The sequence below is a fragment of the Eleutherodactylus coqui genome, chromosome 1 (genome assembly GCF_035609145.1).
Source record: "Eleutherodactylus coqui strain aEleCoq1 chromosome 1, aEleCoq1.hap1, whole genome shotgun sequence".
Taxonomy (NCBI): Eukaryota; Metazoa; Chordata; class Amphibia; order Anura; family Eleutherodactylidae; genus Eleutherodactylus; species Eleutherodactylus coqui.
In genome coordinates, this window is record NC_089837.1 from 399666743 (window position 1) to 399693669 (window position 26927).

The 26927-nt window shown below is 44.4% G+C and overlaps 1 protein-coding gene and 1 long non-coding RNA gene across 2 annotated transcripts in view; one reads left to right on the forward strand and one right to left on the reverse strand.

The window, feature by feature from the left end:
- Positions 1–7118: 7118 nt before the first annotated feature.
- ITGBL1 (integrin subunit beta like 1) overlaps positions 7119–26927 on the forward strand; it is a 236720-nt gene continuing 216911 nt past the window's right edge. The window contains exons 1-2 of the mRNA XM_066580198.1: positions 7119–7378; positions 16468–16676. Of these exons, the coding sequence (XP_066436295.1) occupies positions 7287–7378; positions 16468–16676 (301 nt within the window). The 5' untranslated portion in view covers positions 7119–7286. The remainder of the gene's footprint in view (positions 7379–16467; positions 16677–26927) is intronic.
- On the reverse strand, positions 9726–12427 carry LOC136612577 (uncharacterized). The gene is made up of 3 exons (XR_010790403.1): positions 12365–12427; positions 10586–10649; positions 9726–9809 (listed from the first exon to the last, which is right to left on the reverse strand). It is a non-coding gene; the product is annotated as an uncharacterized lncRNA (long non-coding RNA).

Consider the following 26927-nt stretch of genomic DNA (forward strand, 5'->3'; position numbering starts at 1 on the left):
ACATCACTACTCACAGGAGCTGCCCACCATCATTGTTCGGCTCTTTTAGTGGCAACCGGAACACGCCCCCTTCTTCTTCCCTTCATCGGAGGCCTAAATAATATTAACCTGATCTATATGCAACCTATAAGCACTCCTTATTAGAGTAACACCAAGTACCCATGCAATGATACGATCTGGCTGGATCACTTAGGGGAGTTATGTATTATACATTATACGGGGTAGTAGAGATGGGAGCTGTACCTAATGGGAGTTTCCTTTATCACTGCTCCCAGGGGGTGGTACTGAACGCACTATAAATGCAGGGCTTTTCCATCTGCCCCTCATACCCAAGCCTACCATCAAGGCTATGGGTTATGCCTCTCCTTTTTATTATTTTTCTAACCAGAGAATCTCTAATGGGGGAATACTCCTTTTTCTAACTTGGGAATTTTGAATAGGGGAATCTCTTTTTAACTGCTCGCTATCTTTGATTGAAATGCGAGTAAGGGTATTTATGCACTTGTCAGTTTAAGGGTGACTACCCACTAGCGTTTTTTTTCACTGTGAAATTCGCAGCGTTTTTTTTTCTGCAGGGGTCTATGGGACTTGTAATGTTAAAATCGCGAACGCGCAAAATCGCAATTTTAGCTTTACAAGTCCCATAGCCCAAAAAAAACCCGCTGCGAATCTCGCAGTAAAAAAAAACGCTAGTGGGTAGTCACCCTAAAAGTGAGCCTAGGGCTTTTTGCAGTGTGCGAAGCATGTCTACTTCCATTTGGCTCCTTAAAGTATCAGCAACCCTTTCATCAGGACAGGCCAAGAATACCGCATAAGAATCTACTAGCATTTAGTTAGTTGCATCGGGAGAAGAGATCATACATATCTCTGAACCCGGGTGAAGGAAAAAGCAATACTATATCCCTAGGTTAGAGAATAAAGGAGGTGGGTGAATTGGAGGATATACTTCAATTACCAATACTTTCAGATGACATCCTAATGTCGTCACCTTGGACTTGTTGCACTAAACACGTTGCCACTCAAGGTGCATAGCTCCTTTAAACCTCCTGAAGATCCACGATATCCGTAGTGAAACGCGTAGAGTTGTCAAATCTGAGCTTGTTATCCCTTGGAGTCATAAATCTGTGATTCCTTGTGATAGAGTCGCTAAATCGGAGCTTAAAATTGTAAATTTGCTGGTGTTAGGGCCAGTAACCAAGTACCGTATTTAATCAGGTTCCTGAACCTTTATCTCAAACATCTATCTACTATACCCTTGCTCCCACCTTCTGTATCTGTATGGGCACGACAAATTTAAGACTATACTGTCAATCAGGGTTGACATTTGAAATAAAATACAAAAACATTGCAATGCACTGTGTTTAGTACCAAGATAATCAGTCTTGGAATTTTTAAGGACTGTCCAGGAATGAACCCGATGAGAGACCAATAGTCCTTATCACTTTTTGTGTTTTTGTTGAGGTTTGTCCTTATCTAGTTTACGCGGGCACTGACACTGTTTTGTCGGTTTCTCGACGCCACTAGAGTGTGTGTCCTGTGTTTATGCGTTTTTATAAGTATACGAATAAAAATCTAGGTTTTAATAAAACCTTCTCTGTGAAATGGCTTACATTTAAAATTATAGGCTTTGTCCTGCACTCTGTGATACTAGTTATTATGTAAGGGGTGTAAACCTTATGCTTCCCTTTACAGAACATGATCAGAGATATATCCCTTTGGTAAATAAGTTGTATGTTCCCTTTAATGGACAACACCTTTAACTGAGAGACTGCTCAGACATTTATTTGTACCATGTACAATCCCAATTTCAAAGACGTTGAGATGCTGTGTAAAATGTAAATAAATGTTAAGAAATAAAGAATGCAATGATTTTGAAATCTTATATAACCACATGTTATTCCCAATAGAACAAAGAACACATATCAGAAGTTGAAAGTGGAATATTTTTCCATTTTCATTTAGAAACAAATTAACTCATTTAAAGATTGATGGGAGTAACACATCTCAGAACAGTTGGGACAGGAGTAACAAAAGGCTGGAAAAGTAAGTGTTACTAATGAAAAATAGCTGGAGAATCAATTTTCTACTTAGTCACATGACTTTGTAAAAAAAAGCGCATGTTAGAGAGGCAGAATCGCTGAGGAGTAAAGGTGGTCAGAGGTTCACCAATCTTCATCTACAGCATACAGTATATACTATCATCTACAGTATATAATATCAAAAGATTCAGAGAATCTGGAGAAATTCATGTGTACAGATGATAGTCAATATTTGATGCTTGAGATCTACAGGCCCTCAGATGTCACTGCATTAAACTCACACATGATTTTGTAGTGTAAATCACTGCATGGATTCAGGAATACTTCCAGAAATCATTGTCTGTGAACCCAGTTCGCCACAAAGGCAAGCTAAAGCTGTATCATGCAAAAAAGAAGCCTTATATCAACACAATCTAGAAATGCTGGCATCTTCTGTGGGCCAAAGCTCATTTGAAATGGGCAAAACGAAAAACTGATTTCTGGTCAGAAAAATTAAAATTTGAAATTCTTTTTGGAAACCATGAACACCATGTCCTGCAGATTCAAGAGGAGAGGAACCATTCAGCTTGTTATCAGTACACAGTTTAAAAGCCTGCATCTCTAATGGTATGATGTTGCATTAGTGCAACAACTGGTCTCCTCACTTCCTAGACTAGTTTACAGACTGGTGTAAAAAGAAGAGAGGATGCTACACAATGGTAGACATGGCCATGGCCCAACTTTTTTGAGATATGATGCTATCAATATCTAAATTATTTAATTCTTTTTTTCTTTACATTTATTTACACAACATCCCAACCTTTTGGGATGTAAAAAATGTTACTACAAAAAACATATACTAGCCACATGAGTTTATGCAAGCTAAAGTCTTTATTTGTACACCATGGAAACATTAAAAACATCTAGTCCAAAGGTGGTACACTCTGGTATGTGCAACCAGCAAAGCATCATGTCTAAAGAATGAAAGTGATGCCAAGTACATTATACAATTTTGCATCTTTTTTTCTATATGTACTTGACGTGATTATCCTTTAGAGGGGATGTTTTTGGTGGTTGTATGTACTGGAGTGCGCCACCTTCGGAATAGATGTGCTACAATTTTTGTGCTTTTTAATGGTTTTAAATATGCTTTTTAAATGTGGATAATATGTATTGTTCATAGCAGCATTTTTTTTGCTACTTTTCTTTTTGTTGTACTTATTGTATGGTTGCCCTGCAGGCCTGCGATATTGCCTGAATGTACAGTTTTGAATCAAACTGGATTGGTAGGAGTAGACAATGGAAGTAGACCGGTGGTGCAATGGAAGTCTTTTTGAGAATTGGGGACCTGGTGTGACAATTTTCTACTGTCAGTGTGAAATTGTGGTGAAGGTACTTTTTTAATGACCTATTCTCAGGATAGTCCATCAATATCATAAAAATGGTAGAGTTGGAAGGGACCTCCAGGGTCATCGGGTCCAACCCCCTGCTCAGTGCAGGATCACTAAATCATCCCAGATATTTGTCCAGCCTTTGTTTGAACACTTCCATTGAAAGAAAACTCACCACCTCCAGTGGTAATTTGTGTCTCCTCCCTTTCAGTTTCATCCCATTGCTTGTATTCTTGCCTTGTGCAAATGAGAATAGGGCTGATCCCTCTGCAGTGTGACAACCCTTCAGATATTTGTAGACTGCTATTAAGTCTACTCTCAGCCTTCTTTTTTGCAAGCTAAACATTCCCAGATTCTTTAACCATTCTTCATAGGACATGAATTGCAGACCGCTTACCATCTTGGTAACTTTTCTCTGAACTTGCTCCAGTTTGTCTATATCTTTTTTAAAGTGGGGTGCCCAGAACTAGACACACTATTCCAAATGAGGTCTGACTAAGGAAGAGTAGAGAGGGATAATGACCTCACGTGATCTAGACTCTATGCTTCTCTTAATACATCCCAGAATTGTGTTTGCCTTTTTGGCTGCTGCATCACATTGCTGACTCATGTTCAGTCTATGATCTATTAGCATACCCAAGTCTTTTTCACATGTGCTGCTGCTTAGCTCAATTCCTCCCATTCTGTATGTGCTTTTTTCATTTTTCTTGCCCACTATGCACGCTTTTTCTAGATCTTTTTGAATACTCTCTCTCTCTTCCCTAGTGTTAGCTATAACTGATTGGTGGGGTCTGACTCTCGAGACCCCTGTCAATCAGATTTTTGAAGAAGTCACAGCACTCATGCAAGCACTGTGGTCTTTTATTTTTGTCTGAGTCCTGACTTGTACTTAGAGTGCCTCACTTTTCATAGCAGCCATTCTGAGTATTGCAGTGTTGCCGTATTGAATTAAATGCGGCAAGGCTGCAGTACTCATAATAGCCATTACGAAAAGTATAGTGTTATAAGTACAAACCAAAATGTAGGTATATGTAAACCTTGAAGAGGCTGCAGTATTTGCATGAATATTGGGGTCCCTTCAAACAGCTGATCAGATGGGGGTACCATTCAGCCTCATTAATCAACCAGTTTTTCTTGGAGGATTATCCTTGAGCACTCTGTGCCTCTTTTTGTTTCTTTCATCGCAGTAAGGGCTATTTCACACGACCGTATGCATTTTTACTTTCAGACATACGCGCTGAAAAATTGCATGAATGAAGAATAGCCACGATAAAATCCTGATCTTTAGCTGTGTATTTTCTGCCGTTCACACGGGAGGCTACAGTGTATTGGCAAAAAATAAGCGGCAGCGAGAAAATCCCTCGATCGGCAGAAATCCTCGGAATCACTGCTAATGCTTTAATAGAGCCAGCTGTCTTCTTTTCCCAGTGTTCGATGCAGCTAAACTCCCTTCCCCTCCCTTTTTTTAGCTCCCATAGGAGTCTATTGGAGCATCTAGCACATCTCGATCAAAGATAGGCCAAGACCTATTTTGTGATATGTTTGCTCGCACAATATTTTTACGTGGTCAAATATCGCTCATCTGAATAAATACATTGGAATACAATGCTTCGGTTGGTCATGATTTTTGCTCGATTTTTAGACGCAGCTAAATAGCTGTGTATATATGTTCTTGTGAATAAGGCCTAAAGGCATATTCTTTCTCTCGTGAGTTTTGTACAATCCGATGCGCACAAAATTCGAGCAAATATGAAATCCATTCTTTACAGCATGTTCTGTCTTTGTGGTTGCCTCGGAACGCCTCACCCATTGTTTTCAGTGGGACCTTAAAAGCCATCTCATGGTATTCACTTGCTGTGCAATGTACCTGTGAGTGTGATGGGATGTTTCCTATTGAAGTCAATGGAAAACACTTACAATTATTTAATGTGCGTGAAGATTGTAACTTCACAGTGAAGTACGCCAATATGTACGCAAAAAGGTGTCGCTCGCAAAACCGCAGGCTTGAGGCACACGCAAATGTGCATACACCCATGTAAAAAAGCCCTAAAGGTCCACTCTAGTGATTTTTTTTTCCATTCATTATGTAGCTAGCCCCTTAGTGTATATAAGTGAGCTAGTGTTACCTTGGTTAGTAATTCATTTATATCTGAAACTCCCGCCCCTTTTCTCCTCAGATAGTCATGTGATCTTAATTCAGATTTTTTGGGGGTTATGTATTCAGTTTCTCTTCAATTTCTCGGTCTGTGTGATGCTGTTACATGGACTGTAATATAGAAACTCTCTAGAGGAGGACACAGACAATCATATCACAGTTACATATGATATAGCTATAGTAGAGGAGACCACAGCTTATCATCCTGACTGTACACTTATGGTCTATAACTTATTTAGTTGAATATAGAAGATAATAATAATTAAACTGTCCTCCCAGCAGGCAGAAATGGTACAGCCTGTAGTTATTGCTGTGCTGATGCAGCATGGCATTAATCTAAAAGTGAAAGCAAGATTTTCACTGTCAAGTTTCTAAACATCAGACAGGGGGTTGCACTGCATTAAAGTGACTGCACTATAGAAAGGAGAGCTCCAGAGTGTGACAGGCAATCAGGTGAGGGGGGCAGAGATGGAAAAATATTTTCACCAGACCCCTTAATTAATTCCCAACAGTGATCGGGTCATGTAAGTACATGTATAATAAGGGCTCCTACACACTTGCGTTCTTTTAACGCTGCGTTTTTTGTTAACGCGATTGTCAATGGGACTTTCTAACGTTAAAAACGCATCACACCAAAAACGCACGTTGGGTTGCATTTTTAACATTAGAAAGTCCCATTGACAATCGCGTTAACAAAAAACGCAGTGTTAAAAAAACGCAAGTGTGTGGGAGCCCTAATTCTGTTCTTTAGCACAGCCACAGAAAACTTTTCTAGAATTTCAAAGTATCTACAAAAAGCAATATGAAAAGCACTCAATCTAATAACTAAATTCCCTACTAAACAGTATGTACTATGACCTCAGTTTTCGTTATTTCTATGCTATATTTAAGTTTCACACTTAAATTCTGAGTGAAATAACACTGTAGTCTAGCTAAAATGGTCCAGGTAATCATATCTTTATACTGCATAGGAAAGAAATATAATAACAGACATTATGGCACACACTGCACAATAGTTTGTTACTGAAGTGTCCCTCAAGTGGGACACAAAATGATCTCCAGAATGATTTAAATCTACTAAATAGCAGTGCACAATTTGCCATTTTTCAGTAGCATGTGAAAGCATTTAATCACTACCAGGATTCTTCTTCTTCTTTCCAACTGACAGGGTTAAGTTCTTGTTAGCATTGGTCACCAGATGATTGCTTCTTCGAGGAACACGTGGCCTATTTACATAGACGGAAGCAGTTCAGAAACTTCTAAGATTTCTTTCCTATTTTTTTTAGAAAACGGTTTGGACTTTTTTTTTCTAAATCTCATTTAACAGCTACTGCTGCCATGGATAGTTGCAGTGCAATTATACAATGTGGGATATACCGTAATAATAATTCTTCTGCAGGTATTTTAATAATGAAGTTGTCTGTTCACTGGGAGAAAGTATGAACAGGGTACTTTGTCAAAATAAAACATCTGGATTTACAACTGTTTCTAATTACTTGACTGACTAGACTGCAAACTTTAGGATTTGGCACTACAGTCCCTCCTAGAGAGCTGCCCAAATCCTTGCAGGCAGCTAATCAAAGGAACTGTGCAGGAGGATAGCTTATGAGCCGGTCTGGGCCAGCTTGGAGCACTGTAGCTATAGTGTGAGCTGTGCTTTAGGGAAGGAGAGAGTCAGTGGCTGTGTACAGTCTGCAGATAGCTGTTCTTACTGGATCAAGTATGCATGCTGGAGCTCTGCTCAACTTTGTGTGGGCTTCTTTCGTCTTCAATGTTATTGCCGCTGTACCACAGATTTCCTCGCTGAGTCTGAAGTAAGTGCTTCTAATTCTCCTTGAAGTTTATTGGTTGCATTCTGTACATGTGGTTTAAAGTCAGGCTGTAGAATCTAAAATCTTGAACAGAGTTTGCATTGAACTTGGGTTTGTTTGTATATACGGCAGCCAAATCTGTATCATTGCGCTGCTGAGTGAAGGCCTGGGGTTACTGTTTCTTTGTGTGTTTGCATGCAGTGTCATTCGTGGAAATAAAATAATAACTAAGGGAAAGAATGACATGACTGAACATCATTTTACTGAGTATGATTGGAACCAGCATCTGGCAGATATAGTAGGAAAATTCACAGTAAGTGAGTTACACATAATGGAGATAAAGGGTGAACTGTGCTAAAACAAGAATGCTGCTATTCATTTTATATGCAAAAGAATAATAGTGATCAAAGTCAAAGTAAATTAAAAACAACAAGACCAGACAAGGTACACTACATTACTGCTGTCACTGCTCTATGTTAGAAAGGGTCTATTTCCAAGAAAACAAATGAATTCCGTCCTAGCTCCTTTAAAAGTGACATTTTTTTTTCTCTGTATGCTATATGTTTTGGGCTAGGCAGAATGGGCCATATCTATCAATATGTTACTGCTCGCAGACAGGTGGAAAGCGAGCTTGGAAAGGATTTGAACTTATGTACCTAACATAATATGTAGATATATATATGTCAGTGTATTTCAAACAACAAGTTTGTCCCGTCACTGACATCATCTACATTAATGGGGATTTTTACAGTAAATTAAATCTGCCCCAATATAGCCAAGAATGGACAGCAAAATAATTTCATTAATTGTAATTGTGTAAGTAGCATACATAATCAAAGTATAGGAAATAATATTTTCTACATTAGAAACATTGTATTGTTTATGGAATACAGCAGTTTATTGTATTGTTTATGAAGGTAACTGTAGTGATTACATGCAGAATTTCTAATGGTAGTAAATGGTTGGTACAAGGAATTTTGTGTTTGAATGACATTCACCTGTAAAAAGTGCATACAGTATGTTACGGTTTTACACAAAACATCAGTATGTCACTTCTTTAGATTTCAAAAAATTACTTCTAAGTTGACAACATATCAGCATAATAAGAAAAATAATGTTAACCCTTTCCAAGCCACTGTCTGATGTCTAAAGACATTATGATTTAAGGTTGTACAGCTCGATGTTGCAAGATGCCTGTCAAGGTTTTCTTACTGTATTTTGCCAGCCACTTTGCTGTCAAACCCTATCCAACAAGTCACATCATGCAGTACTGGCTTTAGCCAGAATATAGTGCCATTGTATGATGGCAGAAAAAGAGTAAGCCCGCTAGGAAAACCAGAATACAAATTGGATTGGAAAGGGTTAAACCTTTCCCAACATAAATTGCATGGCAGGCAAGCATAAATGAGAAATTGCTGAGACAGAAGTAGAAGGTGGCTATAGTATTGTAAATTCAGTTTATCATATTTTGCTAGTAAAAGCATAATGCTTTTTTGACATTCTGGAATACTGTATGCTATAGAAATCCACAATATGTAATGACACTATGAGATTATGTACTTTACTTTATGCTAAGGAGTCAGATATTATTTGTGCTGGGACATACTATACCCAACAATTGAAAAGACCCAACATTGTAAAACTCCCCATACGATTACTTAGATATAATACTGAACCTGAACATACTATAAAAGAGACTTAGAAAGTAATGCAAACTGCAGTTTGGCACACTATCTTCTGAAAAACACTGAGGGCAATGGCAGATTAAATGCACCAAAGGCTCAGAGCTGTTCACATGTCCACAGCAAATCCGCTGTATGTGTAATAATACCCAAATAGTCCCAATACAATTGCCTCTAAGGGTATGTTCATATGTAGAAGATTTGGTGCTGATTTTGATGTGGATCTACAGCAGAATTCATCCTGTTAATGGGCTAAAAACTACACAAACAGTTTATAGTGATAATTGTAATCATCATGGCCCATATAATTAGTTCAACAACACCCACTGTGCCAAGACCAACATTAACAATAATAACACTATACAAGTACCAAATAATAGCATCACACCATGATCACATATTACCACCACACAGTGATTAATACCACTATACTGTCACTAAATAAAGACCACTACAAAGATCAATATTACAAAAAAATAACACTATATGAGGGCCAAATAATACCCCCACTGTGACCACATAATTTCACCATAGTGTTCCTGAAAAAAACACTATACAAAGACCAATATTACCCCCACATACAGTGACCACATAGCAGTATATACTAGATTTACACAGGCACTATACAGATTATATAAATGATTACAGTACCGTTATCCAGTGATCACGGGTGACTTCTCCTTTGACTTGGGTAATTCCCTTTCTCTTCATGGCGCAGACCATCATGATGACTTCTCCAGGTCATAACTTGTCTGCAGAAATTGACACACGGGTATCTTTTACTCCTCAATTTTCCAGGGACCTGACTTTGTTTTACAAACTCCCACATAATTTCCCCATCCATAGTGCCCCAGATAGTAGTAAAAGCATACCCCTTTTTGTGCTCCCTGTGGACCCCACATAGTAAGCGCAACTTTTCATGTCCCACACTCAGTGAAAGTGCCCCCACTTAATAATAATGTTTCCACTATGCCCCCACTCAGTATTAAATTCCCCAAATAGGACTTCACTCAGCATTAATGCTCCCCATAGGCTGCCACTCAGTACTAATCCTCTCCACAGGTTCCACACAGTAATGATGCCTCTCGCAAGCCCAATTCAGTAATAATTCTCCATGTAAGCCACCACTCAATAATGCCCCTAACAGGTACCCACACAGTGATAATGCCCCATATAGGCCCCCAGTCAGTAATAACACCTCATATAGGCCCCCACTCATTGATAATTCCTATATAGGCCCACACTCAGTAATAATGCCCCATATAGATCCTTACTCAGTAATAATACCCCATATAGACTCCCAATCAGTAATAATACCCCTCATTGGCCCCTATTCAGTAATAATACTACCTACAGGTCAGCCCCATATAGGCTCCAGACCGCCTTCTAAGTAGCAGTGCCCCTCATAGGCCCCAATTCCCCAACTCAGTAGCAATGCCATTCATAGGCCCCCGACCTCCGTCCTTCCACAGTCGCGGTGCCCCTCTACTCAGTAGCACTGTATAGTAAAAAAAAAAGTTATACTCACCTGTGCAGCCTCTATCGCTCCCAGCCTATTATGATCCACTTTTGATGAAGGGCACAAGATAAACCTGGAAAGAATCACAGGAACCTAGAGTGTTTTAAGTCTGAGATTTAGTTTTTTTTTTTAATTAAGTCTAAGGGCTCATGTCCACGGGCAAAATATGATTTAAGATCCGCAGCGGATCTCCCGCATGCGGATCCGCATCCCATAGGGATGCATTGACCACCCGCGGGTAGATAAATACCCGCGGATCGTCAATAAAAGGGATTTTAAAAAAAATGGAGCATGGAAAAATCCGGACCATGCTCCATTTTCGTGCGGGTCTCCCACGGGGACGGCTCCCGCGGGCTTCTATTGAAGCCTATGGAAGCCGTCCGGATCCGCGGGAGACCTAAAATAGGAATTTAAAGTATTTACCATCCGGCGCGGGCGGGGAAGGTCAGCTGTTCCTCACGGCCGCATCTTCCTTGCTTCGGCTCGGCGGATGTGCCCGGCGCATGCGCGCGGCACGTCGGCAACGTGCCGGCGACGTGCCGCCGGCGTCAGGAATTCATCCGCCGGCCGAAAATGAAGATCCGGCCGTGAGGAACAGCTGATCTTCTCCGCCCGCGCCGGATGGTAAATACTTTTAAATTCTTATTTTCGGCGCTCATGTCCGCGGGGCAGGAGGGACCCGCTGCAGATTCTACATGTAGAATCTGCAGCGGATCTGATTTTCCCCGTGGACATGAGGCCTTAGGGTGGCTTCACATGAGCGTGTTTTTGTGCGTACATAGGAGTACTCAGAAGCTGAAGGAAGGTGAGTATGTGATGTTTATTATTTTTTACACCATTTGTCCTTGTTTTTCAGGGAAGGGCCTATATTTGAAGTCCTTCCCTGAAAAACAATTGCAGGATGCTGGAAGTTGGATCCCCTACCGCAGCTGTCAAATCAATTACGGGGTGCCGGCAGACCATTGTCTTCAATGGAACCTCCGGCAGCAGCGGCTCCATTGCAGACAATGCGTGCATTCCCTGTGGTGCACGCATGTCCTATCTTTGCAGGCACACGCCTGTAAAGCACGGACATGTGCACACACCATAGGGAATGCATTGGTTCTAATAGAAGCGTGTTTTTTGCATGCGTATGCATGCACAAAAAACACGCTCGTGTGAAGCCACCCTAAAGCTGACTAAAAACTTTACATAGCTGTTATATCCTCTGACTCCGACTCCTTGAAAAGGCTATGTACATATATTTATTGCCAGTAGTAGAGAGCACTTCTGGCCATATTTGTCATTTTGGTGAACGAATGATTAGATGCGTCAAAATTTTTAGTGTACCTATACTTTCAGATGCCTTTAGAAAAAAAAAAACCCTTGTGTGTACATGAGAAAGAACAGTATTTCCAGGGAGAATTCCCACTGGGCTGTTCAGGCAGAGGTTCATTTACTGGTATCAGCACTTGGGCAGATGCCGAGATCGACTGAACTACAGTCGATTCACTGCGGTTGAATTAGGGCTGATGCAAATGGAGCACCTACTATAGATCCTGCTTTCCCATGATGAGGGGGCAGACAACGATGAGGGGGAAGAGGGCATAATTTAAAGGGCTGTTACTACAAGCTTATATACTTTCTGTACTATCTTCTTATATTTTAATCCTGGAGCTCCACAATCAGTTACCTGCACTGCTCTAATCATCCAGCACTACTCATGACAGTCAACCCAATAAAGTCTCACCACACTCCCTTTAGCGGTCACCTACCAGGATATTCAAAATCCTTAAGGACTATGCTCACCTCTCCAGTTGCAGTCTTTGGTACAGCCTTGGTCTCTCCAACAGCTCTAGCAACCTATCCCAGCAAACAGGTGTCTAATGTCTTTGCTCTAAAAGCTACAGATATATGAAAAAACACTCCTATACCGAAGCTTCTAAGGATGGCATATGAGTTTCCAAGTAGCTAAATACATAGAAACAAGAGACGCACAAGAACAACAATGCGCAGATCCAAGATGAAAGGAGAAAGCGCTTCTCCACTTCTCCATTATCCTTACAAGAGATTCTTCTTGTACAAACACATATAATATGGTGAAAATACATTTTATATTTTTATATGTATATATGTTTTTATCAAGTTTTAAATGTTTTTCAATAATTGGTGAATCCAACCACTTGGAGGCTGGGGATTAAGGTTTGAATGTTGTCAAGAACCTCAAACCATAGAGCCCTGACAAAGCCTGATATATTAGCAACAGTCCTGAATTCTTTCCATTTTAGATAATTTGTAGAAATGAGCGAGCGTACTCGGTAAGGCAGTTTCCCAAGCGAGCATCGCTCTTCTCGAGTGCCTGCTTAGTGATCCGAGCAGGCTCGGGTGGGCTGCGGGGGCGGGGGGGGCGGGGAGTGGAGCAGAGCGTGAGGAAGAGTGAGAGAGATCTGCACAGTAGCCTAGTTGGCTAGGGTTCCCACTGTCACCCTAAAAATAGCTTTCTACTGTGTGTAACACTTACTTGAATGGGCTAACCAGATGAATTTCATGGCTTAAGGTCCCTTTACATAAGATAACTGTCAGGCACATAAGTGCCTGACAGTCGTGCCAAGAGTTACTGCCTGATTGTCGTTCCAAGCATTGAGCACCTATTGTTTACATGGCCTGACAGTCGCTTGGTTTTTAGTTTTGCTAAAAAAACAAGCGATTCCGACAAGTGAGCAATTTCTTGCTCAGTGCCCTGTCAGCAGCCGCATGTACATGGGAAACTATCACCCAAATTTTCTGTTCCAGTGAGAATTCATGTGATAATTGCTGCGTGTAAAGGTACCTTTACGCTAATTAGTAGATTGTGAGAGACATAGTAGATATGTCCCATCATAAGCAAGGAACCCGCTGCTGTATGTGTCCATCTTTGGTGGGGTTTTTACCTACCTGAATAATCAAAACAGTGTAACAAGTCTACTAGTAAAAAAATAACAATATATAATATTTAACAGCACCACCACCCAACAACATTTAACTCCTTAAAGGAGATGTCTCGAGGAAGCAGTTAATTTTTTTTTTTGCCCAGTCCCCCCCATTAAACACACATTACAAAGCCCCCCTGTAAATGACATTTCTAGCTGGTTCGTACTTACCGTTCCAGCGTTTCAGCAAGTTATAAAAGTTTCCTCAAGATGGCCGCCGGCTCTTTCCCAGTCGCTCGCTGCAGCCCGACGTGCGCGCTCCCGAGACGCCGCCAGCTGTGTCTCCATGGCAACCGGACGCATCGCAGCCGCCGACCAGACGCCCCGCAGCCGCCGACCAGACAGCAGGTAACCGGCGCTAGCCCCCGGCTCCCCAGCGCTAGCTCCCCCGGCGCAGCGACAGCCCCCCCGGCCTAGCGCTAGCTCCCCCGGCCTAGCGACAGCCCCCCCGGCCTAGCGACAGCCCCCCCCATCGCAGCGACAGCCCCCCCGGCCTAGCGCTAGCTCCCCCGGCGCAGCGACAGCCCCCCCGGCCTAGCGCTAGCTCCCCCGGCGCAGCGGCAGCCCCCCCCGGCGCAGCGGCAGCCCCCCCCCGGCGCAGCCCGGCGCAGCGGCAGCCCCCCCCGACCCATCACTTACCTGGGAGGCTTCTCGGGGCGGCTGGGCTGGGCTGGGCTGGTCTTCTCCGCTGGGCAGCTCCAGTTTCTGCACCTTCCTCTAACAGAGGATGGTGCAGAATGGCCGCTTCAGCGCGCTCCCGAGCAGTGACAGCTCGTCTGCGCATGCGCAGAAGAGCTGTAGCGGGGAGCACACTGAAGCGGCTCGTGCTGAATGGAGAAGACCGGACTGCGCAAGCGCGTCTAAAAAAGCAAGCTGCCAGCGAATTTAGACGGAACCATGGAGACGAGGACGCTAGCAACGGAGCAGGTAAGTGGAATAACTTCTGTATGGCTCATATTTAATGCACAATGTACATTACAAAGTGCATTAATATGGCCATACGGAAGTGTATAACCCCACTTGGTTTCGCGAGACCACCCCTTTAAGGTGCGACTTATTTTGGGACCTAAAGACCAACCAATTTTTCTTTTTTTATAGGTTTCACACGACCGAGAAACTCGCGCGAGATTTCGCATGAATAAGAACCCCATTCTTTTCAGAAGTGACACTGTATGTAGGATGTAGGACTTTGCATTTCTCCTTGTTAAATGCCATTCTATTAGTCACCGCCCACTGTTAAAACTTTTCTAGATCTTGTTGAACACTCTCTCTCTTCTCTAGTGTTAGCTATCCTTCCTAGCTTTGTGCCGCTGACAAATTTGATCAGTTTCCTATCAATTCCCTCCTCCAGATCATTTAAGCTAGCAGGTCACATAACGGCTCTCAGCAATATTGCAAGCCACTACACTAACCAGGAGTCCGGCGACATAACCAAACAAAACCACAAGACACAAACCTCTCTTACAGCCACCACACATAGAAGCTGCTCACACAACACAGAGAGAGGAATGAGAACAGAGAAAGCTGACCACACCCACACCTGGGAAGCTTTATGTGTACTGACCTATGGAAATTGGCTGACTAGAGATCTCAGGAGACAGACGTGACACAGACCAGCTATGTTTTGGATGGAAATGGATACAGTAACATTAAGGTCAAGTAATTAATTTATGTTTCTTGTTGCTGTTTCCTCCTGTTTATAACTGAACTCCAGTGTGTTCTTATACATTGTAACCCAGTATGTTAGGACAAAAAAGACATATGTCCAGTCAGTTCAACCAATTTCCCACCAAATGTAGATGCAGAGAAAGGCAAAAAAAGAGGTAGAATCCGATTTTCCCCATTTAAGGGAAAAAAAATCCTTCCTGACTCAAATCCGGCAATCAGAATAATCCCAGGGTCACCAACCCTTCTAAAGTAATTGATACTGTGATATTGTAATGCTCAAGAAAGGTGTTCAAACGCCTTTTAAACTTTTTTTATCGCGTTCATTCACAATCACCACGTCCTCAGGCAGAGAGTTCCATAGTCTCACTGCTCTTACAGTAAATAACTACCTTCTATGTCGGTGTAGAAACCTTCTTTTCTCTAGACGTAGAGGGCGCCCCCTTGTTACAGTCACAGTCCTGGGTATAAATAGATGTTGTGAGAGATCTCTGTATTGCCCCCAATATGTTTATACATACTCATTAGATCACCCCTCAGCCATCTTTATTTCTAAACTAAATAACCTTAATTTTGATAACCTCTATGGGTATTGTCCACCCATTCAATTTATTACTTTGTTTGCCTTTGAACTCTTTGAACCGCTCAAGCTCTGATATGGCCTTCTTGAGTACCGATATCTAAAACTGTACACAATATTCCATGTTTGGTCTGACCAGCGACATATTAGTTATTTATATGTTTTCATGTACTTATATACTTTTACATTATAACAAAAGAAAAGCAAATATTGAAATGAATGCTATCTAAAGTATGCATTTAGTCAAAATGTTCACCTTTAGTGCTCAGGCATAGAGCCATATTAGAGTTCTGTGTTGTATGGCATTGTAAAAGGGCTCCAAAAGAGGTTCATTTGGGTCTCTACTGTACTCACACGTGCTTCTAATTTTATATGGAGGTATATAGAGAGTTTAAAATGTCTGATTCCATACAAATCTAAAAAACAAAATATTGGCTTGCTCTATTAGTTTGTTTGTTTGTATGGAAGCATTTCACCCTACAGACATGACATGCTCCACCTGCGAAGCCTGAGTAGTTCCATACTACAGACTCCATGCACAGGATACTGCCTTATGGATGAGCCTTCGTAATGTAATGTATAGACTACATTATATAATCTACGTTGCAGTGTCTATCATAGAAACACTGTCTTTATCATAGATTACCAGACTTATCCTTCTTTTTGTGATAGTTACCCTTTATGTTCCAATATTGCAGATCTTCATCACTTTCATCAGGCTGCAGACTTTCACCAGCTGCTTCAGAAAATCGTTGCAGGACTCAAGATGGATTAATATGCAATGGCAGAGGCAAATGTGACTGTGGGATTTGTGTGTGTGAAGTGAAAGAACCTGGCAAATACTATGGGCCTTTATGCGAGTGTCATGACTGGGTATGTCACACCTATGATGACCAAGTTTGTGGAGGTAAGTTAACTGAAATGTTTATAAATATGCAGCCTGAACTGTTTCAATGATCAAAACATTTCACTTGCACTTGATAATTTGCCCAAATCAAGTAATCAAAGACCTACCAGTGGGATATTAATAATACAGATGTTTTTTTCTCAAGCTTGAATCTTAATGCGCTGTGATAACATGGTGTGCCAAGCTAACGGGGTAGTCTATTTGCATTTTGAATTGCTTAAGGCCTTATTCTCACGAACGTTTTATCGCAGCTATTTTGCCGCGACAAAATATCGACCGAAAGCAGTAGCTATCTGAATTATTGGGTTCCAATGCATTCGTTCAAATGGCCGATTTTCCATTGGACGGGAAAAATAGTGCATAGGGTGCCGATTCCAGCCGGCCGCTTTTAACTGTGAAAGGAAAAGTTTGGTCTTGTCCTATCTTTTGGCTGCCAGCAGCCTATGGGAGCCGCCAGCAGGTAGAGGGAGAGGGAGTTAAGCATGACTAGCTCTGCTAAGCTCCCACCCCCTCCCTTTGCTGTCAAACGGCAAGGGGTGGAGGAGAAAAGGGGAGCAGAGGGGGAGGGAGATTATCAGAGCTAGTTGAGCTAAGCTCCTGCCCCCTCCCTTTACTGGCAGCGGGCAAGGGGAGGGATGAGGGAGGGAAGGGGAGGGAGTTTAGCAGAGCTAAACTCTCTTCCCCCAGCCGATGGCATTCCGGGCTGTGGCGTATATATGCCGCACCCGGCCATGTGAATGGGCGAAAAAACGAGAGATTTAGCTGCAGCTTGGTCCTGTCTGCCTCTCATTCATGCGATTTTTGCCTGCAATGCCGGTGGCCAAAAATCGCAATATCTGTGTGAATGAGGCTTTACAGTGGGTTTTGTTGTGTTAAGAGAATAATTGCTTTTTAATAAGTTAAAGGGGTTGTCCCGCGCCGAAACGGGTTTTTTTTTTTTTTCAACCCCCCCCCCCCCGTTCGGCGCGAGACAACCCCGATGCAGGGACTTAACAAAAAAAAAAGAGCAGAGCGCTTACCTGAATCCCCGCGCTCCGGTGACTTCTATACTTACCGGTGAAGATGGCCGCCGGCATCTTCTCCCTCCGTGGACCGCAGCTCTTCTGTGCGGTCCATTGCCGATTCCAGCCTCCTGATTGGCTGGAATCGGCATGTGACGGGGCGGAGCTACACGGAGCTACACGGAGCCCCATTGAGAACAGAAGAAGACCCGGACTGCGCAAGCGCGGCTAATTTGGCCATTAGACGGCGAAAATTAGTCGGCTCCATGGGAACGAGGACGCTAGCAACGGAGCAGGTAAGTAAAAAACTTTTTATAACTTCTGTATGGCTCATAATTAATGCACAATGTACATTACAAAGTGCATTAATATGGCCATACAGAAGTGTATAGACCCACTTGCTGCCGCGGGACAACCCCTTTAAGATCAGAATACTTTCTGCGCCGTGCTATCACAATTACGGTAAAATTTGCTACATCTGTAGCTTCTAGTATACTTTTTTCTATTAGTGCCAAAGACTAAGGCTTGAGCTGGCTATGACCAAATGGCTCAAGATTTTTTTTTAACTATAATGGAAACTTCCAGTGCAGGGCACTACGACTGCAAAATGTCAGATTTAGCCTTCAGTTGGAGTAAAGATTTTTGAGGACTAATATCTCTGACTGGGGTATGATATGGCTTGGAAATAAATGGGAAATTGAAATGCCTACACAGCACCTGAGGAAGTAACACTGTATGAAGAAGAGGCTGAAATCATCTCTGACTTTGCAGATGTGGATACAAAAAGCATTGCAGAGGTTGCTATAGTTATCCACATCTAACAATTAAAAAAGCTGGTTCACTTAAACCTAAGGTATACTATTGACATGGTATGTTTTGGCTTTGACTTTTTCTTAAAAATGTAGTGTTTTTGAAAACAAATGTACAAACTTTCACCTTAAAAGTTCTGAAATGAAATGATTTTTTAGTCTTTAAGGTGACAGCTATTTCCGCAATTCCGGAGAGTGGATATATATATATATATACTATGTGGAAAGAATTCCACACCTCCACAAAATAAGTTTTTTCCTAGGGTGTGGGGGAAGAGAGCTCTAGGCATGTAGACAGAAACTTCTAAGTACTTTCACACCAACGTGTCATTTTCAAAAGCCAAAAACCACAATTAGATCAGCTTCAATGTAAAAGGAATTCCGTTAGGAAAAGAATAAATGCTAAGCATTCCAGCCAAGGGCTTGGAACATTTATGTAGGAAAAATAGAATTTTAATAGGTTCTAAGCAAATATTTTAAAGTTGGGCCATGGAAGCCAATAAGGATACATTGTGTATTCTTCATTTTCTTATTGTTTTCTTAAATAATTGAACATACAGAAAGAACACTAGTTCACTCAGCAGTACATCTACAATTAATTAATAACATATTACTGTACTTAAAGACAAAATATTGTTTTTGGATAGGTTGTGAGTATTTTGAACATTTTTTTCAATATTCTCTCTGACTTTGCACATGCAACTTCTATCTTTTCAAGATGGTTCCTTAAAAAATTTAAATTAGAGTTTAGTGGACATTCCCCTGTAAACACTCACCATCCCCTTGTTGTGTGATCAATGTTTTACCACACGAAACTGCATTGTAGCACATATAACACACTCTCTATCCCTCTGCTTAAAATTGTTCTGCTTCTTTCACACTGTGGTAGCTATTTCTTCCAACATCTATCATCACTCTAGTCCAGTGTTCAACCTTGGGGCACCCTGGGAACAATTTTTCCTGCGAGGCACCCGGGCTTTTTCTTGTTGGACTGTAAAGGCAATCCCCCTCTGGTGTCATAGTACTCCTGGCAGCTTCTTACGGTGTACCAGGCTGTGGCACCACAGTTGGGAGTCACTGCTCTAGTCTGTCGCAACTTGATTCAATGCTAAGTGAAAAAGTATGTTACCCCCTACGTTATGTACCTAATCGGACTCTCTATCTTCCTAGTGTCATACAAACTTGAAATGTGGCACAACCATTCTTTAGGTCTTGCATAGGAAAAGTAAAGGGGTCACAACTTGATTTTTCAATGCTAAGTGCAAAAGTATGTGACCCCCTACATTATGTACCTAATCTAATTCTCTTACTTCCTAGTGTCGGACAAACTTGAAATTTGGCGCAACCATTCTTTAGGTCCCTACATTGGAAAAGTAAAAGGGTCACAACTTGATTATTCAATGCTATGTGCAAACGTATGTGACCCCCTACGTTATGTAACATATCTAATTCTCTAACTTCCCGGTGTCATACAAATGTGGAGTTTGGCATGACCATTCCTTAGGTCCTAAATAGGAAAAGTAAAGGGGTCGTAACTTGATTATTCAATGCTAAGTGCAAAAGTAAGTGACCACATATGTAATGTACCCAATCTAATTCTCTAACTTCCCAGTGTTATACAAGCGTTAAATTTGACACAACCGTTGTTTCGTCCTAAATAGGAAAATTAAGGGTGCCGCAACTTAATTATTCAATTCTAAGTACAAAAGTATGTAACCCCTATATAATATACCTAATAACACATCTGTACCGCACAAACTTGAAATTTCGCACAACCATTCTATAGGTCCTAAATAGGAAAAGTAGAGGGGTAGAAACTTGATTATTCAATTCTAAGTGTCAAAGTAAGTGATCCTTCATGTAATGTAACTAATAACACACATCAGTACAGCACAAACAAATGAAATTTGCCACAACCATTCTGAAGATCCTAAATCGGAAAAGATAAGGAGTCGCAACTTCAATATTCAATTCATTAGATGTGTGATCATTTTCAGTAAGGCTGGCTGCACATGAACTGGTCAGATTCCAGATGTGGGATCCTGCACCGGAATCCGACCCTAAGCCTGGCCGGTGACGTACCTGTCATTTTCCATGTTGTGTATGGTTCGGACAGCTTGCTGCCAGACATATGCAGTACAGATTGTTTTTTTAAAACCCTGCTAGGATATGATGCAGAATCCACCACCTTGACATTGCAGAAGGGCCACGGGTTAGACTGCTGCCATGGACTTCAATAGAAGCCGCCTGCACTGAATCTGCTCAAAAATAGAGTATGCTGCAATTTTTCCTCTGTAAGCGGAAAATCACAATTGATTTCCGCCCATGTGCAGGAAAAAGTGCTTTTCCATAGCATGCTATGGCAGGCATTTACTACGGAACCTGGAGGCAAGCGCCCGCTCCGGATTTCGCAAAATAAATCCGGTCATGTGCAGCTGGCCAAACTGTGACAGGAGATTCTGTATCCAACTATAAACAGTTTTTGTGGCAGATCCATGTAATAACATCACACAGACTGAGTATTTGACCAGAAAATTAATCCATAACCCTCAAGTAGATCTCAGCTGGTTAGAATCTGAGGAAAAAGAGGCAAGGAGATTCAGTCAGAAATAAATAACGAAGCAAGATAACATTAGCTCACTTATTTATACTAGGGGGTGGGGGAAGAGGATAGCTACAGTACATAATGAATAGAGATGAGCGAGCACCAAAATGCTCGGGTGCTCCTTACTCGGGCCGAAATTTTCGCGATGCTCGAGGGTTCGTTTCGAGTAACGAACCCCATTGAAGATAATGGGCGACCCGAGCATTTTTGTATATCGCCGATGCTCGCTAAGGTTTCCATTTGTGAAAATCTGGGCAATTCAAGAAAGTGATGGGAACGACACAGAAACGGATAGGGCAGGCGAGGGGCTACATGTTGGGCTGCATCTCAAGTTCCCAGGTCCCACTATTAAGCCACAATAGCGGCAAGAGTGGGCCACCCCCCCTCCCAACAATTTTTACTTCTGAAAAGCCCTCATTAGCAATGCATACCTTAGCTAAGCACCACACTACCTCCAACAAAGCACAATCACTGCCTGCATGACACTCCGCTGCCACTTCTCCTGGGTTACATGCTGCCCAACCCCCCCCCCCTGCACGACCCAGTGTCCACAGCGCACACCAAATTGTCCCTGCGCAGCCTTCAGCTGCCCTCATGCCACACCACCCTCATGTCTATTTATAAGTGCGTCTGCCATGAGGAGGAACCGCAGGCACACACTGCAGAGGATTGGCACGGCTAGGCAGCGACCCTCTTTAAAAGGGGCGGGGCGATAGCCCACAATGCTGTACAGAAGCAATGAGAAATCCAATCCTGTGCCACCTCCATCTGGAGCTGCACACGTGGGCATAGCAATGGGGAACCTATGTGCCACACACTATTCATTCTGTCAAGGTGTCTGCATGCCCCAGTCAGACCGCGGTTTTTTATAAATAGTCACAGGCAGGTACAACTCCGCAATGGGAATTCCGTGTGCACCCACAGCATGGGTGGCTCCCTGGACCCCACCGGCTGTACATAAATGTATCCCATTGCAGTGCCCTGGACAGCAGAGCTAACGTCAGATTAAATGCAGGTGGGCTTCGGTCCACACTGTATGCCCCAGTCAGACTGGGGTTCTTTATAAGTAGACACATGCAGTTACAACTCCGTGTGGACCGACAGCATGGGTGGGTGCCAGGAAGCCACCGGCGGTACATAAATATATCCCATTGCATTGCCCATCACAGCTGAGGTAATGTCATGTTAAATGCAGGTGGGCTTCGGCCCACACTGCATGCCCCAGTCAGACTGGGGTTCTTTAGAAGTGGACACATGCAGTTACAACTCCGTGTGGACCGACAGCATGGGTGGCTCCCTGGAACCCACCGGCGGTACATAAATATATCCCATTGCAGTGCCCAGCACAGCTGATGTAACGTCAGCTTTAATGCAGGTGGGCAAAAAATTAAGTGGATTACACTGTAGGCGAGGGCCCCCAAAAATTGGTGTACCAACAGTACTAATGTACGTCAGAAAAATTGCCCATGCCCAACCAAGAGGGCAGGTGAAACCCATTAATCGCTTTGGTTAATGTGGCTTAATTTGTAACTAGGCCTGGAGGCAGCCCAGTTAAAATAAAAATTGGTTCAGGCGCAAGTTTCAACGCTTTAATGAGCATTGAAACGTATAAAAATTGTTTACAAAAATTATATGACTGAGCCTTGTGGGCCTAAGAAAAATTGCCTATTCGGCGTGATTATGTGAGGTTTCAGGAGGAGGAGCAGGAGGAGGAGGATGAATATAATACACAGATTGATGAAGCTAAAAGGTCCCCGTTTTTGATGGTGATAGAGAACGATGCTTCCATCCGCGGGTGCAGCCTACTTATTGTTTAGGTATCGCTGCTGTCCGCTGGTGGAGAAGAAAAGTCTGGGGAAATCCAGGCTTTGTTCATCTTGATGAGTGTAAGCCTGTCGGCACTGTCAGTTGACAGGCGGGTACGCTTATCCGTGATGATTCCCCCAGCCGCACTAAACACCCTCTCTGACAAGACGCTAGCCGCAGGACAAGCAAGCACCTCCAGGGCATAGAGCGCGAGTTCAGGCCACGTGTCCAGCTTCGAAACCCAGTAGTTGTAGGGGGCAGAGGCGTCACGGAGGACGGTCGTGCGATCGGCTACGTACTCCCTCACCATCCTTTTACAGTGCTCCCGCCGACTCAGCCTTGACTGGGGAGCGTTGACACAGTCTTGCTGGGGAGCCAGAAAGCTGTCAAAGGCCTTAGAGAGTGTTCCCCTGCCTGTGCTGTACATGCTGCCTGATCTCCGCGCCTCCCCTGCTACCTGGCCCTCGGAACTGCGCCTTCTGCCACTAGCGCTGTCGGATGGGAATTTTACCATAGGCTTGTCCGCCAGGGTCCTGTGGTATAGCATCACTCTCGAACCCCTTTCCTCTTCGGGTATGAGAGTGGAAAGGTTTTCCTTATACCGTGGGTCGAGCAGTGTGTACACCCAGTAATCCGTAGTGGCCAGAATGCGTGTAACGCGAGGGTAACGAGAAAGGCATCCTAACATGAAGTCAGCCATGTGTGCCAGGGTACCTGTACGCAACACATGGCTGTCCTCACTAGGAAGATCACTTTCAGGATCCTCCTCCTCCTCCTCAGGCCATACACGCTGAAAGGATGACAGGCAAGCAGCATGGGTACCCTCGGCAGTGGGCCAAGCTGTCTCTTCCCCCTCTTCCTCATGCTCCTCCACCTCCCCCTCCTCCTCCTCAACGCGCTGAGATATAGACAGGAGGGTGCTCTGACTATCCAGCGACATACTGTCTTCCCCCGCCTCCGTTTCCGAGCGCAAAGCGTCTGCCTTTATGCTTTGCAGGGAACCTCTCAAGAGGCATAGCAGAGGAATGGTGACGCTAATGATTGCAGCATCGCCGCTCACCATCTGGGTAGACTCCTCAAAGTTTCCAAGGACCTGGCAGATGTCTGCCAACCAGGCCCACTCTTCTGTAAAGAATTGAGGAGGCTGACTCCCACTGCGCCGCCCATGTTGGAGTTGGTATTCCACTATAGCTCTACGCTGCTCATAGAGCCTGGCCAACATGTGGAGCGTAGAGTTCCACCGTGTGGGCACGTCGCACAGCAGTCGGTGCACTGGCAGATTAAACCGATGTTGCAGGGTGCTCAGGGTGGCAGCATCCGTGTGGGACTTGTGGAAATGTGCGCAGAGTCGGCGCACCTTTCCGAGTAGGTCTGACTAGCGTGGGTAGCTTTTCGGAAAGCGCTGAACCACCAAATTAAAGACGTGGGCCAGGCATGGCACGTGCGTCAGGCTTTCGAGCTGCAGAGCTGCCACCAGGTTTCGGCCGTTGTCACACACGACCATGCCCGGTTGGAGGCTCAGCGGCGCGAGCCAGCGGTCGGTCTGCTCTGTCATACCCTGCAGCAGTTCGTGGGCCGTGTGCCTCTTCTCTCCTAAGCTGAGTAGTTTCAGCACAGCCTGCTGAAGCTTGCCCACCGCTGTGCTGCCACGCCGCGTGACACCGACTGCTGGCGACGTGCTGCTGCTGACACATCTTGATTGCGAGACAGAGGTTGCGTAGGAGGAGGAGGGTGGTTTAGAGGAGGAAGCATACACCGCCGCAGATACCACCACCGAGCTGGGGCCCGCAGTTCTGGGGGTGGGTAGGACGTAAGCGGTCCCAGGCTCTGACTCTGTCCCAGCCTCCACTAAATTCACCCAATGTGCCATCAGGGAGATATAGTGGCCCTGCCCGCCTGTGCTTGTCCACGTGTCCGTTGTTAAGTGGACTTTGGCAATAACCGCGTTGGTGAGGGCGCGTACAATGTTGCGGGAGACGTGGTCGTGCAGGGCTGGGACGGCACATCGGGAAAAGTAGTGGTGACTGGGAACCGAGTAGCGCGGGGCTGCCGCTGCCATCATGCTTTTGAAAGCCTCCGTTTCCACAAGCTTATACGGCAGCATCTCCAGGCTGATCAATTTGGCTACGTGCACGTTTAACGCTTGAGCGTGCGGGTGCGTGGCGGCGTACTTGCGCTTGCGCTCAAACACTTGCGCTAGCGACGGCTGGACGCTGCGCTGAGAGACATTGGTGGATGGGGCCGAGGACAGCGGACGTGAGGGTGTGGGTGCAGGCCAGGAGACGGTAGTGCCTGTGTCCTGAGAGGGGGGTTGGACCTCAGTGGCAGGTTGGGGCACAGGGGGAGAGGCAGTGGTGCAAACCGGAGGCGGTGAACGGCCTTCGTCCCACCTTGTGGGGTGCTTGGACATCATATGTCTGCGCATGCTTGTGGTGGTGAGGCTGGTGCTGGTGGCTCCCCGGCTGATCTTGGCACAACAAAGGTTGCACACCACTGTTCGTCAGTCGTCTGCACTCTCAGTGAAAAACTGCCAGACCTTTGAGCACCTCGGCCTCTGCAGGGTGGCATGGCGCGAGGGGGCGCTTCGGGAAACAGTTGGTGGATTATTCGGTCTGGCCCTGCCTCTACCCATGGCCACCGCACTGGCTCTTCCAACCTGCCCTGCTGCTGCACTTGCCTCCCCCTCTGAAGACCTGTCCTCAGTAGGCTTAGCAAACCAGGTGGGGTCAGTCACCTCATCGTCCTGCTGCTCTTTCTCCAAATCCTCTGTGCGCTCCTCCCTCGGACTTACTCCAATTACTACTACCTGAGTGATAGACAACTGTGTCTCATCGTCATTGTCCTCCTCACCCACCGAAAGCTCTTGAGACAGTTGCCGGAAGTCCCCAGCCTCATCCTCGGACCCCGGGAACTTTCCAAAGGTTGGGCATCGGTCACGACAAACTCCTCCAGTGGGAGAGGATTCGGAACCATTGCTGCCCATTCTGGGCAGGGGCCCGAGAACAGTTCCTGGGAGTCTGCCTGCTCCTCAGAATGTGTCATTGTAATGGAGTGAGGAGGCTGGGAGGAAGGAGGAGCAGCAGCCAGAGGATTCAGAGTTGCAGCAGTGGACGGCGCAGAACTCTGGGTGGTCGATAGATTGCTGGATGCACTTTCTGCCATCCACGACAGGACCTGCTCACACTGCTCATTTTCTAATAAAGGTCTACCGCGTGGACCCATTAATTGTGAGATTAATCTGGGGACGCCAGAAAAGTGCCTCTCTCCTAATCCCGCAGCAGTCGGCTGCGATACACCTGGATCAGGAGCTCGGCCTGTGCCCACACCCTGACTTGGGCCTCCGTGTTCTCGCCCGCGTCCACGTCCACGTCCTCTAGGCCTACCCCTACCCCTCAACATGGTGTATTAGCAGTAGTGCAGAAACAGTGCCGCTTATTGACCTGTGGTTGGAGGCTGACTTCACTTACGGAACGCACAGCAGAGCCAGGAAAGAATTTTGCGCAAGCCTGCTGTAATACTTAGCTGGCTGCGTATTAATTAGGACTACTACCCCCAGCAGAGACGCAGTACACTCAGGACGGTCACAGGCAGCCCAAATAGAATGTTTTTTCCCAAATTTTTTTGAAAAAGCCCACTGCCTATATAGACAGTATATCTTTTTCACTGTCCCTGCCTCACCACTACTGGCCCTGGACTATGTAAAATTACTGCAGACTGTTTCCCTCTGGACAGGATGACAGCGGTGATGTAACGGCCAACGCAGAGCCAGGAAAGAATTTTGAGCAAGCCTGCTGTAACACTTAGCTGGCTGCGTATTAATTAGGACTACTACCCCCAGCAGAGACGCAGTACACTCAGGACGGTCACAGGCAGCCCAAATAGAATGTTTTTTCCCAAATTTTTTTGGAAAAGCCCACTGCCTATATAGACAGTATATCTCTTTCACCTTTTTCACTGTCCCTGCCTCAGCACTACTGGCCCTATACTGTGTAAAATTACTGCAGACTGAGGCTCTGCATGGCCGATATAC